We start from the raw sequence: 20,000 nt of genomic DNA, 5'->3' as shown, positions 1-20,000 counted from the left end.
TACTACAGTAGAACCTGAGCATTTTATCGTATATTAAATGTGTATTTGTGCCTTCATATGTCTCTCCTTCTGTATCTAGAAGTCTGTCTCTTGTCTGCCCACCTGCGATTGTTTTGTGCATGCCTCGTTTCGTGACTGTCCATCTATCTAACAGTAAGAATGGCATCATGTTACATACTAAATGTACTCCTGTCGCCGTATGGAAAACTGTTTGCCCGAATACCTCCTTACTCTTTTATGCATTTTTGGTTTTCCGTAAAAGAAAACTATTGAGATGGTTATTTGTCTGTCTGTCCGCGCTTTTTTCTGTCCACCCTTAGATCTTAAAAACTACTGAGGCTCTAGGGCTGCTAATTGGTACGCCCTTAGATCTTAAAAACTACTGAGGCTATAGGGCTGCTAATTGGTACGCCCTTAGATCTTAAAAACTACTGAGGCTATAGGGCTGCTAATTGGTACGCCCTTAGATCTTAAAAACTACTGAGGCTATAGGGCTGCTAATTGGTACTTAATCTTAAAAACTACTGAGGCTATAGGGCTGCTAATTGGTACGCCCTTAGATCTGAAAAACTACTGAGGCTATATGGCCACAAATTGGTATGTTGATCATCCACCCTCCAGTCATCAAACATACAAAATTGCAGCCCTCTAGCCTCAGTAGTTTTTATTTGATTTGAGGTTAAAGTTAGCCATGATCGTTCGTCTGGCACCGATATAGGTACCAACAACACAGGCCACCACCGAGCCGTGGCTGAAAGTTTCATGGGTTACGGCTGAGAGTTTCATGGGCCGTTGCTGAGAGTTTCATACAGCATTATACGCTGTACAGAAAACTCGATTGCTCCAAAGAAACTTCGCAGCATTTTTTTACTTGTTTCGTTATATCCCCATTGAAGATTCTGTTGGTTAGCCCTAGTCCAGAGTTCCACACCAGGCCTCTTACTCCCTTTCAGCTCGTGCTTTGCTTCTTCGTTCATCTCAAAACGTGTTTGCTTTTGAACTGATCTTCGTAATTTTTCCAAATTCTTTTCTTATTCTTAGGTTCGCCACAACCTGCATTTGCACTAGAGCTAATAACTCAGTGGCAAGTATCCGAAGGACAATCTCCAGTACATTTAAATGTATTTCTTATTTTTCGGGGATCTTTCCTAGATAGTGACCCCCAAGGGTTTTCGTGGGTCGGTATCTAGGACTAATATTTCTTGGGGGTCATTATCTTTATGATATATACAGTCTTTTGTTTATTTTTTTCCGGTAATCCCCAACAGGCAAAGGTGGATACATACCGGGATAAAACCCGTGGGGGTTTTATCCCGGTCACTGTCTAGGAAAGAATTTTTTTTTTTTTTTTTTTACTGAGGAAGGACCCTCCTGTTGCCTCGGTCTTTGCAAGGTGTTCGCCAACCTGCTCGCGTTTCTGTAAATTCCCAGGAGTCTTGTGAGTCTCCAAGTCACAGCTTCTCGAGTGACTCTCAAGTAACTCCCTCTTTCCAAATTCACCTTTCTATAAAGAAGTGTCACTTGACATCTGCCAAGACTTCCGCATATGGAAATTAAGCCCATTCCTTATCAGCTTTGTTTGTGTTAAATTTAGTGCAAATTCTGAGCGGTAATCCCTTTCCTGTTCTGAAAAATAACCTCCATTAATACTTTGATTTTCTCATATCCTGCCACGTTTATCTTGTATTCAATAGAATTTACGCTGATGCCAGTGCGTTTAAAATATTCAAATTGAGGTCACAGTGCTCAAATATGACTGTATGTTGTTATACAAGAGACAGTTATTATTTTGTAGAAAGTCATTAAAGTTTTGCTATTGGGAGAAACATGCATTTATGTATAATAAATATTTGTTGCGTACACCATGTTATTTTTTATATTCAAAAACACTAAGCCATAAATTTCGTTTAATATCCAATTCACAATACCTCGGGGATAATTTACATTCAAGGGGAATCATAAGTGTTAAATGCTTCGTCACCAGTGGGATTCGAACTGCCGCCTGGTTGGGAAACAATGAAAACACAGTGACTGACCACTCGGCCATCAACAAGGGCATAAGTTGATATCGACTCTGTGTAACATATGCCTGTATATGCCTGTAGAATTCAACCCACCTACACCAAGGTAGCTGATAGACAAGCTTGTAACAAGAGGCTAAGTATGAATTTTTTGTCACATACACCATGACATTTTTTTTATATTCACAAATACTAAGTCATAAATTTCGTTTAGTATCCAATTTACTATACCTCAGGAGTAACTTCCAATCAAAGGGATTTCTCGTTGGGTGTGAGTTATTTATGCATTTAAGCAGATATACTGTCTAGTGGATAATAGTTTAGAGAGTGTATACGTTTTGGATTGCATCCTTATATTTTGAGACAATACGTATACAATTAAATGCAATAATAAGCCGAGCTGATCAGCAATATTTCCAATAAGAATTTCAATTGGAGATCTCCACGGCCATTTCGTCATTTCGGAGAACGAAGCCCTTTTTGGAGTATTTGATTTTCTCATCTGTTTCCTGGTCACGTGCAACCTTTCGGTACCTTCATTTCCCCGTCGTGCAATCTGTTTCTATCAAGATTCCGACGTCATAGGCATCCGATTACGTGTACTCAGGATCCTGAAATTATCCGATACTTGATTCGCCATCAGAGAAAGGGAATGAACACGAGGCATAGCTGATAGAACCCTATCAAGTCGGACAGGTATGGCAGATAGACAGAAAATGGCAGCAAGTAAACGAATGATAGACATAAAAATTACCGAGCAAGACCAGGAGTCACACCATACATAAAACCATTGAAGTGAGCAGTGGTTACTTATTACGTTATCCGTAGAGGGACAAAAAAAGAATTGGAAAACGGAATCTGATCATCTAGGTAACCCCAATCCCCTGCTTTCACCAAAAGCCAACGTTAATATTTGTTGGTATCGGTAATTAGAAATAGGAGAATTACTCACTGGATTTTTTCAGCAGTTGAGATAAAGGAGCTAGATATATCCAAGTTCACCGTTGCGTTACAGATATAACTTGAATTGCAACATGACATCTACTTATTAGGCAATGACAGAGCAATGTTCAACAAAGTGAGTTGAAGTCTTCTATTTCTGTATTACACGATCTCTATTTCTGTTTGTATTCTTTTGTGTGGTTGGTGGGGGAAGGGAGTAGATGTAGGCATGTAAGAATTTTTCACACACACACACACACACACACACACACGCGCACGCACACACACACACCATGAGAATGGACTTCACCAGCCTTTTATATCTGTCAGTCCCACTGTGGTCCAGGCAAGGTAGTGATAGTCTAGCTTTCATTTGTTTTTCCTTATCCACAGTCTAATGTTATACGAACTAACAGACTTTTTATGTCATAGATTAGTATCATAATAATGAAGCTGTTTTCCTAAACCCCAGTAAATCATTGGCCACATTAGATAATGCGTTATGAAAACTATATTCAAAAGATTTTATATTATAGTTGAGCATTTACTCAATTTTAGCTTCTCCAAATTAAATTTGATAAGAGCATTTAATGTTTTATTTTTTCTGTATTTTATGAAAACTTACATAATTTTAACTATAATATATCTTGCTTACTAAAGGATTTCATTGAGAAATAACGCCTTCTGAGTAAACAAAGCATTAGGAAATGGCAGCCTGGTACAGGTTTTTATAAATTTATCGATCATTCTATCTATTGATATAGCTCTCACACCCATGAATGGCGCTTATTTTTTTTTTTATTATTATTATTATTATTACGCGAATCGTCGCTGTGGAAAACAACTCTTTCGTAGCGAACACTTGATCATAACAACTTACGTATGTTAGCTCATACTGCTCCTCCCCTACCAAGCCTCCTGCGTTCTTTCTTGCTCATTCTAGCCATTCAATGCTCCTTTCAATATCCTCATTGTCAGTATTTCCAAGAAAAATGTTCTCTGCTGTTTTCCACCTTGTTCTCTCATCTGGTGTAGACCTTCATCTATGCCTACATTCCGCTATTTTGTGTGACTTCTTTTCGTCTGTTCCTTCCTTTATGATTTTCAGGGCCGCTTTCCTGGCGTCCGTCCTGATACTCCCACGTCCGCTACTTTTCTGACTTGATTGTTTTTCCTCCCTCCCTCCCTCCCCCATCTCTTCACATGTCCAAAACAACTCGATCTTTAGGATCTGAGCATGTTTGTCACCTTACGGACGTGATGTCTCTGCAGTACGGGCTTCCTACTTTATTCGTGATATTCTATAATCACGCCTCTTCCAAATATCACTCTCTCTTTTTTATTTATTTATTTTTTTTTGGTCATGATCCATATTTAGCAGTAGTCTAGCTCTCTCTCAACTTCATCCAGGTTGTTGCTGCTCTGACCTTGCTGTCACTCATTACCTACTCCACGGTCAATTATATCCCCTAGGTAGCAGAAATGCTCTCCCTCTCCTCTATATTTGCAGTTATTATATATTTCGGGCATCGAGAATCCCTTACTCCCGTTATATTTTGCTATGAAGAGCGTATCTTGAGACTCTACCAATTACTCTCAATGCCTGGTACAGGATTCAAATGGTTACTTTCCTTACTGCACTTTTTCTCATGCTTCTTTTCCAGTCACCATAAACTTTGTTTTCCCACGTTGATTTTCGGTCTTCTCCTCTGCATTTCACTTATCTTCTAAATACTTCGACGACCTCTTCTTCGGATTTTACTTTTCACGCTAGGTATACCAGGGTGGCCAGAAAATTCGGTCTCAGAAAACTTGGTCTGGAAAATTCGGTCTCTGAAAATTCGGTCTCAAGCTACTGTGCTTAGCATATGAACTATTTCGTGTGCTTACTTTACATGATAATTATGTTTATAGGGTACTAAATAAGAAACATTCAGATTAATTTTAGAACATTTATTGAGTACTAAACAGAAAATACGCTCAATAAAACAGAGTTAAAATTTGCATTCTCCATAAATCTTTAAAAAAAATTTTAAGCTATTGAAAATATACAGAAAATACGCTCAATAAAACAATAAGTTAAAATTTGCATTCTCCATAAATCTTTAAAAAAAAATTTAAGCTCTTAAAAATTCAGTCTGGTTGCTTCCATCACACTTTTCTACTAACGCCTCAATACGGTTGTCAAGTTTCCGTATTTTCTTTTTTTTATGTGGCCTTTCTCCCAGCTGCAATTGAAAAATTTTAGTTTATGTGAGTGAATTTCCAAATACTGGTTTTTTTGCTTGGTATGGAGTGTCTTAAGGATGAGTGAAATCCTTCTGCTGCATTGTTATTGCGAGTCAAGTTATCCATAACACGACTTCTGATATTCCAAAATACTGTAGGATATAAAGGAGCCTCTTCTACGTCGCGGTCCACGGATTGCACCGGTATACGTTAATTCAAAGTAGCTGCTTAATCCGTCGGTACTGATGCGTCTTCACAAAGTTCCTCAGACGCATTAATCACTTCTTCAGTTGGCAAGAATGCCAAAGCACAAAGCATTCTGACTATCAGCGAAAAGTAATTGTCAGTGCGTCAGGCAGGGCAGCCGATCGAGGCTACGGCCTACCCCAACGCCAAATCAAAGTCCTTCAAAAGAAGGCATCATGCTTACCCCATATAAAAATGGGAAAAAAGTACGTTAAAACGAAGAAGAAGAAGATTAGTATACTGACGCTGAAAACCCAAATCACAAATTCGGCGACAGACGGTCTGGTGCAAATGGGAGAAGTGCCCAACACTTACCCGGCTAGGAAAACTTTGTAGATCATCAAGCCCCTGGTCAGGAGCAAATAAAATTCTATTGTCATCGCCAATTTTTGTTTCAAAAAAAAAAAAAAAAAAAAAACTCAAAACACGAAATGTTTGAGGCAATTCAAATTCAATACGAGTCAGAGGTAAAGGAGGTTCACCAAAAGCTTTAGTCCGCCAATTAGTTATTGACCTTGAAATTGTTGGCTGATATAAAAGGGTGATTATTCGAGTGTTAATCTTGTTAATGATTCACCATTTTTAACGCCTGATCCCCATTTGCGTATGTATTCGAGCACTGCACGTTTTACGCATTTCACACCTCCAAAATAGCCTTACCTTGTCGGCACTGGACATATGAAAATCATATATGTAATTTTCTTCATCGATGAGTTTTTCTTTTCCTCTTTCAGATTCAATGTACGTCGAAGCCATTGCTGTGGGTACTGTAACTGAATTTAAAATTTGAGAGATGGTATTCCATAAAGTTTGTATATAGAAAACAAAAACTGCTAGTGAGTTATGTTTAACGTTTTAACGGTCATTGCAATATAATAGCATGGGTCTGTTGAGAAAAACAAAGATCATTGTACAAACAGTTCAGTTTCAGTGAGGTAAATGCTGAGAGACCCAGTTTTTTGTGACCAAATTTTCCGAGACCCAGTTTTCTGAGACCAAATTTTCCAAGACCCAGTTTTCTGAGACCGAATTTTCCGAGACCCAGTTTTCTGAGACCGAATTTTCCGAGACCCAGTTTTCTGAGACCGAATTTTCCGAGACCCAGTTTTCTGAGACCGACCGATTTTCCGAGACCCAGTTTTTGAGACCAATTTTCCGAGACCCAGTTTTTTGAGACCGAATTTTCCGAGACCCACTTTTTTGAGACCGAATTTTCCGAGACCCAGTTTTCTTATTTTCTTCTATAAAAAATATTCAATATTTTTGTATGCTTAAAATAAACATTATGTCTGAATTAATCTTAAATAAACAATTTTAGTTTTTCTTTGCGTTTTTGAAACTGTGTTGACGGACATGAAATTATTTTCTAGCAATTTTGAATTAGTATCCAATGTAGTTTTGAGACCGAATTTTCTGAGACCGTGTTTTCTGAGACCGAATTTTCTGAGACCGTGTTTTCTGAGACCGAATATTCCTAGCACCGTCAACCAGCTCCCACGGGCCTCATTTTCTGCCCGGTATATGTCCATCTTCACCTCCAATAAACTAAATGACTCTTACTCCTCTCCTCATTCCTTTGCCACCTTTCCACCACGGACTGACATTACACAACCTAGCCATCAATGAATTAAACTCTCGCTGCCATCAGTCAGAATCTCACCCAGCAATCACATCAGCTCACGGCTCCCTTCCATTCTCCAGCGTCAGTCGCTTTCATAGCCATTCCCAACATACACCAATCTCTTCACCTCACACGTCATTCAGATGGGCCTCTCGTCTTGCTCTCTCTTTCTACCGGCTGTTTCAATCGACAGCACAGGAATATCTTCATACAGCAACTTCCCATTCATATGATCTTCTCCGAGATCCATTAGCTTATCACTTTCCCACTTTCTAGAACAACTTATTCTTCGTCAAGTTATTACTTATATTCTTTCATATTCTTTCCGATTATGCTACGAGTCCTCTCTCGCTGTTCTTTTCCCTTATTTTCTCCCCTGATTTAGTTTTACTCCTTATCTACTGCGTTACGACCTTCCCGTTTTTGCTGTGCAATTTTATTTTATGTAGCATCCGTCTCAGATTAACTATAATCCTCCTTAACTATCTCACAGATTTTTTATTATTTTTATTATTAATAATAAGACGAAACTCCTTTAAGGGGATTTAAATTTTTATGAATCTTGTGCTTGTTACAACAATAGTTATATTTTGCCGTAAAAAAATTGATATAACATTCAGGAAATAAAGATGAATGAGAAATAGGCTTTCAATCAAATGTTAGGTGCATATCCTAGTTTGCATTATTTCAGCTGACAGTAAACATTCACAGTCGATATCACCGAAGGTTCTATATCTTGATTCTGAGTGGAGTAGCATGAGCTTTCGCCCATCACGAGTAGTTTGTGATATCGGCTGTGAATATTTACTGTCAGTTCCAAAAAAAAAAAAAACCTGGAATGCTGACACTAAAATAATATTTACATGGTAACTTTGTATTGTAAATTAACTATATAGTAATGTCATTTTTATTTCGTACAAATCTTCAGCAAAATGACCCGATCAAGAGAGCCCTTAATGAATTGCCGAGTAATGAACTCATTTTACCCGCGTGCAATCAGGCGCAACCTTGCCACCCTCAGCCGTCAGAACTTGAAGACCCGTTGACTAATCACTCTCATTATTGCCGTCTGCACACTGCAGGGGCTTCCAAGAGCGACGAAGAGCAGCGAATGAAGTGGAATGACTGAATTGGACCCCGAAAGAGATCAATGAAGAGAAGGCGACGAAGCAAGTAGATCGGAAACGTCTCATTAGTCGAGCGAGCTAATGGAATTCTTTGAAGTTCCTTTCTCAGCTGGATGTGTTAGGCTTAGCGCAGGGTAAAAACAATGCCGATTCAATTGTTTGATTGCAAATAGCAATTCCAGCGTGTCAGGGTAGAAACTTTTGGTCTGTAAAAACGCAATAGATCGAAATCGACAGGTAGATGTTTCTCCCAGGCTCTTGTTATTTAAAGATCGAGTAAGGATGATTTAGAAAGAATAGCCTGATATAAAAAAAAATTAACAGAAAATTAAATAGAAGGGCGGTGAAAATAGAAGATTGAATCGCATAATTACTAACATATGACATGATATGAATATCGACTGACAGACAGACAGACAAGGGTGAGTATAAATCCTTCTCCCAACTTCATTGGTTGAAATAGCAACGAACGACTAAGAATGGTGAATTGGCACACACATGAAAAACTTATTGATGAAATAAATTTTTTATTAAATGAAGAATTTCTCTTGACATTTTTTTACCACCATGTAAAAAAAAACGTTTTCTTTTTCAATCTCTGTATGCTCGAAAAATGGAAAGGCCTGCCAATACCTTACGGTTGAAAGGGAAAAGGCAATTCTAATTTTTCATTTCAGTTTGGGGGATTTTTTACGCGTCACTGCAGATTGAATTGCATCGTCTTTTATTGTCCGTCTCTCTCTCTCTCTCTCTCTCTCTCTCTCTCTCTCTCTCTCTCTCTCTCTTTTATTTAATCTTTTCGTCCTTGGAATCTTACTGAAAGAATATTTTCATTATGTAAATAAAGGGATAATTTATCTAATATTTTTTAGATATTATTATTATTATTATTATTATTATTATTATTATTATTATTATTATTATTATTATTATTATTATTAGTCTATCAAGGTTGGTGGTTTATAGTTTAGGGTTCCAGGTCAAATCCTGTTCCCTTGCGAGTCCAAACCTTTTTCTTACTATTTCCGCTTTTTTCAGTTGCACGCTCTTGTGCACAAGTCCTTCGCTGATATCGGCTTCTAGTTTATCACAGTTTCTCTTCAGCGATTTTGGTGCCTTTCCTAGTGCTGCATGACTATGGGCACTTCGTCCACTTGGCGTATCAAATAGTCTTCTCAATTTAATTCACGGGTACTTGGTATTTCTATGTTGTCTTTTTTTCTTCTCCGCTCTGGGTCCCACGACATATATAAGTCATATTTAGTTTTAGTTTTCTGTAAAAGAAAACTGTTGAGATGGCTTTTTGTCTGCCCGTCCGCCCTCACATCTTAAAAACTACTGAGGCTAGAGGGCTGCAAGTTGGTATGTTGATCATCAACCCTCCAGTCATCAAACATACCAAATCGCAGCCCTCTAGCCTCAGTATTATTTTATTTAAGGTTAAAGTTAGCCATGATTGTGCGTCTGGAACCGCTATAGGTGCCAACAAAACAGGCCAGCACCGGGCTGTGGCTGAAAGTTTCATGGATAGAGGCTGAGAGTTTCTTGGGCCGTGGCTGAGTTTCATACAGCATTACACGCTGCACAGAAAACTCGATGCCGCCGAAGAAACTTCGGGGCATTTTTTACTTGTTTGGTTTTGTCGATCAGTCAGGTCGGGTCGACGTGCTTGCATCACCCTGTCCGTCCTGACACTGGAGTTCGCGGAGTAATTTTGCCTTCTCGTTTTCTGCTTCGATATTAGCGAAGGACTTACGCACAAGAGCGTGCTACTGAAAAAAAAAGTGCAAATAGTTAGAAAAGTGTTTGTTGTTGTTCATACCACTTGATGCTGCATGTTGTCTGATATGCGTCGCACAGACTCTATTGGAGGACTTTTACCACTGCGTAATGTCTCTTTTTGTACTGATTCTGTGCTAGTGCTGGGCATTCGCTTGTAATATGGTTTATGGTCTGTGGTTTTACGTCGCATTTACTACACAGTGACAAGGTTTTTGCTTCTGTCTATTGCTCTTTGGATGTATCTTGTTCTTAGGGCATGATAGTGCGCTGCTAGTGTCGTTCCTTCTGTTTCTTGAGTTTTTCCCTCTGTGGTCATTAAAGTGTTTCATTGCTGGACAGTTCTTTAGTTTGTCTCATGAATTGTCCGTGTACAGGTTCCCTGTAATGTTCTTGTGGAGATGAGAAATCAAAGAGGTTAAAAGTAGAGAGAGAGAGAGAGAGAGAGAGAGAGAGAGAGAGAGAGAGAGAGAGAGAGAGAGAGTGTGTGTGTTTACGTGTACCTTGGACACCGGAAGAGAGAATTCCTACTTATTTCAGGATATCATTTACGGAAAAATTAAAGAGAAAAATGCAGCATCTTGAAAGGTTAGGCCTAATGGGATGTTAAGCCGGCTCAAGGCTTGGATGAGTGATCATTCTTGAATTCAAGATACAGCTAGCTTATAACCCCGCCCTGACAGTCGTTGCAGCTATGAGGACCGAAAGGTTCCTAAGTGAGTGGCAGGTGAAGTTCGGTCAACTTTTGGCCCTCTTTAAATAAAACATTATTTATGTTGTTTTTTTTATTATAAAACTTGTCCATTGAAAACTCATGTGCGTGTATATATGTATGTATGTATATGTATATATATATATATATATATATATATATATATATATATATATATATATATATATATATATATATATATATATATACATACATACATACATCATACACACGTACATCAAATAAAGGTTGCCCATAAAAACACCAAAGAAGGTAGGTTTTACAGCATTATATTTCCGAAACTATTGTTTTCCTCAGCGGGCAGGTAATGGATTAAGGTGTACAGAACAGTGGTATTTATGCAGTTTATAAAGTTTTTATGGGCAACCTTTGTTGGATGGAATTCTTTTATAATACCAAGTATTATATTATATATATTCACACAAACACACATTATATATTTATGTATTATGTATGTTATATAAATAATGTATGTATATATAAATACATATAATTGTATATATACTGTATATATATACAGTATATACATATATATATTTATAATATATATATATATATATATATATATATATATATATAATATATATATATATACATACAAACTTTTATATATATATATATATATATATATATATATATATATATATATATATAGATAAAATCAGTTATAAGGTAATATATATATATATATATAAAGTATATATATATATTTTATATATAAAATATATAACCTATATATATATTATATCATTCTAAAAGAAATATATATATATATAGATATATATATACACACACACACACACACACACACGTTTGTGTGTGTGTGTGTGATCTGTAAAAAGGAATCAGTTTAGCTAACATACAAACCAAGTATGAAAAAGTCTTCTTTTTATTTTTTTAATATAAAACCAGAACCTGGTCTCATTCTATCATTCTAAAAAAAAAAACTGTTGAGATGGATTTGTCTGTCCGCACTTTTTCTGTCCGCCGTCGGATCTTAAAAACTACTGAGGTTAGAGGGCTGCAAATTGGTATGTTGATCAACCACCCTCCAATCATCGACATACCAAATTGCAGCCCTGTAGCCTCAGTACTTTTTATTTGATTTAAGGTTAAGGTTAGCCATAATCGTACTTCAGGCACCGCTATAGGTACCAACAACACAGGCCACCACCGGACCGTGGCTGAGTTTCATGGGCTGCGGCTACGAGTTTCATGGGCCGTGGCTGAGGCTACCACCGGACCGTGGCTGAGGCCACCACCGGCGCATTTTTTCCTTGTTTTATTTTGTGTCTACAAACCAAACAATGTCCAAACAAATTTACCCGTCATACAAGAGCATTAAATATCCCATCCTGTATTCCATCTAAAAAGAGCATTCCACTTACTGAAGGGCATTAATCAGCATTTTAAAAAAGGCCTCATACATTGGCTGACCGATTGACGTCACGCAGCTCTCTCCTCTATGGACGTAAACGGTCCCCTTTTGCGGGGTGGTTTTCGCCCTCCCGAGTCCCGGATCTACGGCAGAATTACGTCTGCAGACTCGAGCTTTACCAGAATGCTAAGCGGCGTCTGATGATGTCCGATTCCATTGGCGATACATGAGTTGCTTTTCTCTTTTGATACGTTTCCTCGTTTTGGGGATTTTTGTCCGTTTTTGCGTCATCGTTGTAAATTCACCTTAAATAGAGTGAGTGCTTAATGAAAAGGAAAAAAAGCTCTCTGTATTTTAGAGAGATCTGGACTGGGGTTATGCATAAACTTATTAAATGCATGTTGTTGCAGAAGGTTCGCACATATAGGATATATCCTATGTCATGTAGAGTGGGTATAGGGACGCAGCCTGTCGAAAGAACACAAAACAAATTACCCGGTGTATGTATTTATATAATATATATATATTTATATATAATATGTATATATATATATATATATATATATGTGTGTGTGTGTGTGTGTTTGTCTGCATATATATATATAACTGAACCACGAAAATATGGAACGTGATGAGTACATAAATAAAGACAAAATCCACGAGGGAAAGAGAAACAATGGAGTGCTGCAAGGCCTTTCGACTTATAGTCCTTTACTATAAGTCGAAAGGCCTTGCAGCATTCCATTGTTTCTTTTTCCTCCTGGATTTTGTCCTTATATATATATATATATATATATATATATATATATATATATATATATATAAAGTATATATATATATATATATATATATATATATATATATATATATATATATATATATATATATATATATATATATACTTGCTTTTTGGGCATATTTTCTCTCTTATGCAATTTCTCTTGGAGTCAACAGCAATATTTGCATACTCCACCTGTTTATTTAGACTTTGAATCAATCTATACTGCTTATTTTTCTCTCCAGGCAAGCTTTTCAGGAAAATGGAAAAATTATTCGCGTTTCTTTCCACTTACTCATTATAGTTGACGGACCGTTTCCTCACCTATCGGCTGCGCCTTCAGGACTAAATTACAAATTGATATACACCGTTTATATTCCTACTTGCAGTATCTCCGTCGGCTATAATAAGTGAATGGGAGAAAACATTAATAATTTTTCTTATTCCTGAGGATCTTGCCTGAAGAGAAAAAGAGGAATAGACTGACTCAAAGTCTAAATAAAAAAATATATTCTCTGCAAATAAAGCCATTGACTTCAGTAGAAATTGTGTGTGTATATATGTATATATATATATATATATATATATATATATATATATATATATATATATATATATATATATATAAAATATATATATATATATATATATATATATATATATATATATATATATATATATATATATATATATATATGTGTGTGTGTGTGTGTCTGTGTAATGTATATATAAATATATATATAATATATATATATATATATATATATATATACGTATATATATATATATATATATATATATATATATATATACGTTATGTATCAGAGTAAAATAATATAATATATAATGAATTATTTTACGTCCAATAGAAATGTGTACTATTTTTTTTTTTTTTTTTTCGTCCATTATTTTTTTTTTTTTTTTTTTGCCATAGGCGCCGCTCGCCCAATAAAGTAAATCAATTACGGGGGATTGGGTCTAATGGATTTACGGCGAACTTTCTTTTTCCCCTTTGAGAGAGACATTAGAAGGGCTCTTCTGTTGTTGCTGCTATTGCCTTCATGTGGATTTGTCAATAAGAATATAGCAAGTGGAGTTTTGTCTTCTACAGTTTTTTGAAGATGTAGAATTAGAGACGGAAATGGCTGTCCAAAAGGAGACCTTTGACAATGGCTGAGGAGTCGCGTGGAAAATAGCAAGTCTTGAAAATACCAAAGGCCAGAATTCCAATTTCCATAAAGTATTTTTAAGAAAAATTGCATCGCTAGGAAAATTTAGTAAATTGAAAGTGAGGCTTTGAGGATCGTTAAGATTAGGATGATTCAAGACAGTTCGCTGTAACTTGTTTGCAGTGTTTAAAAGTTAAGTATACCTTGGTTTAACCAGACCACCGAGCTGATTAACAGCTCTCCTAGGGCCGGCCCGAAGAATTAGACTTATTTTACGTGGCCAAGAACCAATTGGTTACCTAGCAACGGGACCTACAGCGTATTGTGGAATCCGACCCACATTGTAACGAGAAATGAATTTCTATCACCAGAAATAAATCCCTCGAATTCTTCATTGGCCGGTCGGAGAATCGAACGCGGACCCAGCAGAGTACTATCCGATAACGGTATCCAACCGTCCAATGAGGAACTTTGCTGTGTTTAAGGGGCCACTAGTATTAGGACTAAAGATAGACTTTCGTGACCTTTTAGCCATCAAGGTTAGGAGGACTCAGAAAGTCCTATGTGAACTCTTGACAGTGTTTAGGGGGATTTAAGGATTAGGACCCAATTCCGGATGAACGCGGGAGTTCCAAGCGTAAAGATAATGTGAAAGTGTTACTGAAACTTACTTGATATCTCTCGAGTGGTGTGAACGGGAGGGTGTCAAAAATATTATTATTATTATTATTATTATTATTATTATTATTATTATTATTATTATTATTATTATTATTTTTTTTTTTTTATTTCCTTCCGAAAGGAATCGGAAGGAGAGAATCTACCTAAGCTCCCCTTATCCTCATCCGCTCCTTATGTTCTGAACGCCATTTTCTAGCCTATTATGGCTTATATTTCCGCCTTTATTACCTTAATTAGTTCCTGTAGCCTCTCTACCTTTGGTAAGGGAGAAGCCATTCTGATCGTATAGGCTTCTGAAAATACAATCCCGCGATTGCAGTTTACGTTACCAATGAACAATTACCGTTGACGCTGTTCAGTAACCTCCCGGATTACATCACTGGATTACGGACCGTAAGTGACCGTCCCTTGCACTGTAATAAAGAAAACAGACTCTCTCTCTCTCTCTCTCTCTCTCTCTCTCTCTCTCTCTCTCTCTCTGAAGTCTTTAGTCCCAGGACCCGGTCCCAGGTGAGGTAGAACCACCTGGCATTGATCCTTAAAACCTGTTGTGCCTCTCTTGACCTAACTATTGCTTCAAAGTTTTGGTCGTTACTTGAACTCTGTGGGTCGTAGCTTGGGCATGTAGGTATACTGTACATATTTACGTTTGCGCACGCATACGTGCATACATACATTCATACACGTGTGTGTGTCGGTATGTATATATATACACACACGCATACACACATATATATACGTATATATATTGTGTATGTACATATACTCACATATGATATATCCTCATTAGCTGAAGTTGTAATACAAATGGTAAACTCCTTGCACAATATCCTTAGTTTTTATGTCCTTTACTGCTGTTTATGAATGCTTTTATTTTCATGTTCGCATATTTATCTTTCCCACACTTGTATTTTTATGTGTTATTTCCTTCTCTTGGAATAGAAATAACAACAGAACACGGACAAATATTTTTCTCAGCTATGTAAACATATATTGGAAGGGCAGTTGCGTAATCCGTCTTGAAAATTAACGTATTCCAGAAGAGACTAAAACACTTGGAAATCAAAAGAGCGTCAACAGTGAGCCAGTTGATTCTGAAATCAAACGAGTGTCTTAAACTCAATTTGACAGCCTACTCCTTTTCTATAGAGAGAGAGAGAGAGAGAGAGAGAGAGAGAGAGAGAGAGAGAGAGAGAGAGAGAGAGAGAGAGATGCAGCTCCCCACCTCTACATCTTTCCCACCTCTTAGCTATTTAGCCTGTGAGGGAAACGAAGTGGTCGCTAATTGACAGCAAGAGTGGTTGCTACTATTGAATTACCTTCTCTAATTACGTGACTAAAGCTTCCGACGACTTGTCGGGACACTGGTTTTTGGAGGGGATGAATGTTGACTCCCTTTCTACATGAAATTCTCTTCTCTCTCTCTCTCTCTCTCTCTCTGAGTCCTGGTAATGCATTGGCGACCCTCTTGACTCACAACTCACCAGCGTCTGTTTCCGCGTAACTCGAGGCGCTGTCGTTCTAATGACGTTCCCTTCTGCAGGTTGTGCCTTTTTTTAATGAATGAGTGAATTATGTAACTGTTGATGAATGAATAATGTAACTGTTGGTTAGTCAAGTGATGTGGGTCGCAACCGGCGGTAGAGAGAGTGTAGAGAGGAGAAAATATAGAAGTATGTAATCGCATCCAGGTATTCCAGTGTAGTCGAACCATTCGTGAGAAATCTCTCTCTCTCTCTCTCTCTCTCTCTCTCTCTCTCTCTCTCTCTCTCTCTCTCTCTCTCTCTCTCTCTTCTCTTTCCTCTTCTTCTTCTTCTTCTTCTTTTGATTCGTAAAGTAAGAGTAATTCGCTCATTAGGAAAGCTGGACATGTAATTATGAGACGAGTTTCAAAATGTTAGTGTGCCTTAGACTCTCTTAGCAGTCCTGTATCATTATAATCTGAGGCGTAATAGGAAAACCAGAAGGCTTCCCGGGAGAAAAGAGAATGGAAAACGTCCTGACTGCGGCCCAGGAGGAGGGCGGAAGGAAAGCAACCGAAAACCATCCCACGAAGGAAAGAATGGAAACCAGTGACAAAGCATCCAAGCGGAAACGCGGATGGATAACAGGCTGAAAGTGGCTCAAAGGGAGAATGGGAAGTAATCAGAAACCTCTCTAGGATGAGGAATAATGGAAAGCAATAAGAAAAGCGAAAATGAAAAGTAGTCAGGTGTTTCAGGAGTCTAGGAAATGGAAAGCAAACCGATGACCGTCAAGCGAGAATTGAAAGTAAGCAGACATCCTAGAAGCGAGAATTGAAATTAAACAGACATCCTAGAAACGAGAATTGAAAGTAAGCAGACATCCTAGAAGCGAGAATTGAAATTAAGCAGACATCTTAGAAACGAGAATTGAAAGTAAGCAGACACCCTAGAAGCAGACAGACATCCTAGAAGAAAGTAAGCGAGAGCATCCCAGAAGAAATTAAAGTAAGCAGACATCCTAGAGGCGAGAATTGAAAGTAAGCAGACATCCCAGAAGCGAGAATTGAAAGTAAGCAGACATCCTAGAAGCGAGAATTGAAAGTAAGCAATCATCCTAGAGGCGAAAATTGAGAGTAAGCAGAAATCCTTTGAGCGAGAATTGAAACTAGCAGACACCCTAGAAGCTAGATGTGAAAACAAGTAGAAATACTGGAAGCGAGAATTAAAAGCAAGCAGATATCCTAGAAACGACAATGGGAAGCAGACAGGTTGTTATAGAAAACTTGGGTGGAAGCCGGGTGGGGAACGATAAATGTCAGGCGGAACCCATTCCAGGAGAAGGGAGAATATAAAGCGGTCAGTAATCACTCCTTGAGATGAGAGATTGGAATAAAGGGAAAAGGTGTTACAGAAGAGGAGAAACTGGAAAGCCACTAGAAGCAGATGCAGGAGAAGAGGGAATGGAATTGAAGGCTTTCCAGGAGAATCAAGACTGGAGAGTTTAAATTTCCAGTGCAGCTTCAACTTGTGTTGTTGCTCTGAATGCTCCCTCCTCATTAACGCTAGTAAGCAGCTCCATCCCTTATTATTAGGCTACATGCGTCCAGCACAAAGGGATATTTCCTCCTTTCTTCCAGGAAGCAGCGTAGTTTAATTCTTCCAGTAAATTAGTATCTTTTTTTTTTTTTTCATCTGAAAGAAAGCTATTGTTGATGGAGTTGGACCTCCCTCCCTTTTCCTTCCCATTATTTTTGTTTTCTTTGAGTCTGGACTGGGTAGGGCATTGGGTTCTCTCTCTCTCTCTCTCTCTCTCTCTCTCTCTCTCTCTCTCTCTCTCTCTCTCTCTCTCATAATGATGAACGACGTTATTCTGTATGATCCGCCTGTACCTCTAATTAAAACTGGAAGATAGTCTAACTGATTATTAAAAGTAATGCCCACAGCAGATGCGTAAATCTCTCATCTTGATTAACTGTGTTCTTTATTTCTGTTATCATGTAAATCTTTTTCATTGATTTTTAACGGGAAAACTCAGTAACTAGAACATAAGTATACTGATAATAATAACTCGAGCGTTCTTCTAACAAAGCCATTTCTCTTGTTCCCAGTGCAAGAGATGAATGAATGAATAAATAGATAAATAAATAAATAATAATAATAATAATAATAATAATAATAATAATAATAATAATAATAAACATGCAAACTCCAAAACATAAGATTATATACTAGTAAAGCAAAATCCAAAGGAAGCTCACAATTAAGAATTAAATAGGTATTTACAGAAATTTAAAGCTGCGTACTTTTAGATTTTTGTAAATATTTGTTTCATTCTCGAATGTGAATCTCCTTTGGATTGAACTTACTAGTACATAACAACAACAACAACAACAACAACAACAACAACAACAACAATAATAATAATAATAATAATAATAATAATAATAATAATAACACATTCTTCTAACAAAACCATTTCTCTCGTCCCCCCAACAGAAGAGATGAACGAAGACGCCGTCAGCGCCTACCTCAAGGCCAATCCGGAGTTCCTCGAGTCGTGGCTGATGGAGCAAGTGGAGCTGGAGACGCTGGAACGCTGGATGATCAGGAGGACACAGAGGGCCAAACAGAAGAACGGCGAAAATGGCACCAACGGTGAGTCTCTTGAATTGTTTGTCTGTGGGATGCATCTGTGCGCTGCAATTCCAGCGAGGTAACGAGAGTGGAAAGGCAATAGGTAGGATTATAAAGATAATTGTAGGAGACAGAGAGATCCTTCTTGTGTTGGTTTGAAGTGTTTTAGTATAAAAGTACAAAATTCTTTAGGATTTAGCGGGTAGGAAATCTAAAGAATTTTGTACTGTCTGACAAGTATACTCCAAAAGTGTACAGAAGCCTTGCTAGTGTGTATCCTGCATTTCTCATTACCTGATATTTCTGTGTGTGCCAAAGATAAAAAACTGTGATAATAAAAATAAAGTATAGTGATTATAGTAATTATTATCATGATACTAACAACATCAAAATCCATCTATAACGATAGAAACACGATGGGTAAATTGAAACATCCGACACTTTTAATTAGTTGCATTCAGTAATTCGGCAATCCGTGCTCTGAAAACTAGGCACCATAATCCTCTCTTGTTTGGCTAAGCCGTTTTCTTAATCCTAGGATGGCACTTTTATTTGGATTTCAGTGATAACAGTAATTACAACGAAAAATTATATAAAATGGCGGAAATCATTTGTTTAATAACAGTTCATCTACGTAAAAGTACGCCCTATAACGTTAAGTCCTCACACAATAAATATGCATGTTTAAAAATATGATAATAAATATATAGTAATTATATATATATATATATAACAAAATCAAAATCCATCTATAACGATATAAACACGATGGGTATATCATATATAATTAGTATATATAATATACTGTAAAACTAGGCATAATATATTGTTTAGCTAAGCAATGAATGTATATATATAATATATATATGTATATATATATATATATATATATCATATATTTACATATAAATATAACATGTATGTGTATGTATATATATATATATATATATATAAATATATATATATATATATATATATATATACACACACACACGTGTCTGTGTTTACGCGCGTTTGCGTGTATTTGTGTTTGCGACCGTGTGCGTGTATATGTGTGTGTGTGTTTGCGTGCGTGCGTGTGCAAAGTACCACAGGGAAAAATTAAACAGCGTTAAATCCTGACCGATTTCTCATGTTGAGCTCCACCATATTTACTTAGGACATCTTCAAGTCGATTGGTACACAGTGGTATAAAT

General features: G+C 37.1%; 1 protein-coding gene across 1 annotated transcript in view; it reads left to right on the top strand.

Moving 5' to 3' along the window:
• The window catches only part of LOC136847553 (probable 3',5'-cyclic phosphodiesterase pde-5), a 275,359-nt gene that overhangs the window by 158,762 nt on the left and 96,597 nt on the right, over positions 1–20,000 (top strand). The window contains exon 3 of the mRNA XM_067119278.1: positions 18,667–18,825. Within this exon, the coding sequence (XP_066975379.1) occupies positions 18,667–18,825 (159 nt within the window). The remainder of the gene's footprint in view (positions 1–18,666; positions 18,826–20,000) is intronic.

The sequence above is a fragment of the Macrobrachium rosenbergii genome, chromosome 17 (genome assembly GCF_040412425.1).
Source record: "Macrobrachium rosenbergii isolate ZJJX-2024 chromosome 17, ASM4041242v1, whole genome shotgun sequence".
Lineage (NCBI taxonomy): Eukaryota > Metazoa > Arthropoda > Malacostraca > Decapoda > Palaemonidae > Macrobrachium > Macrobrachium rosenbergii.
Note: the sequence above shows the minus strand (reverse complement) of the source record. Positions and strands in the feature narration are given on the sequence as shown.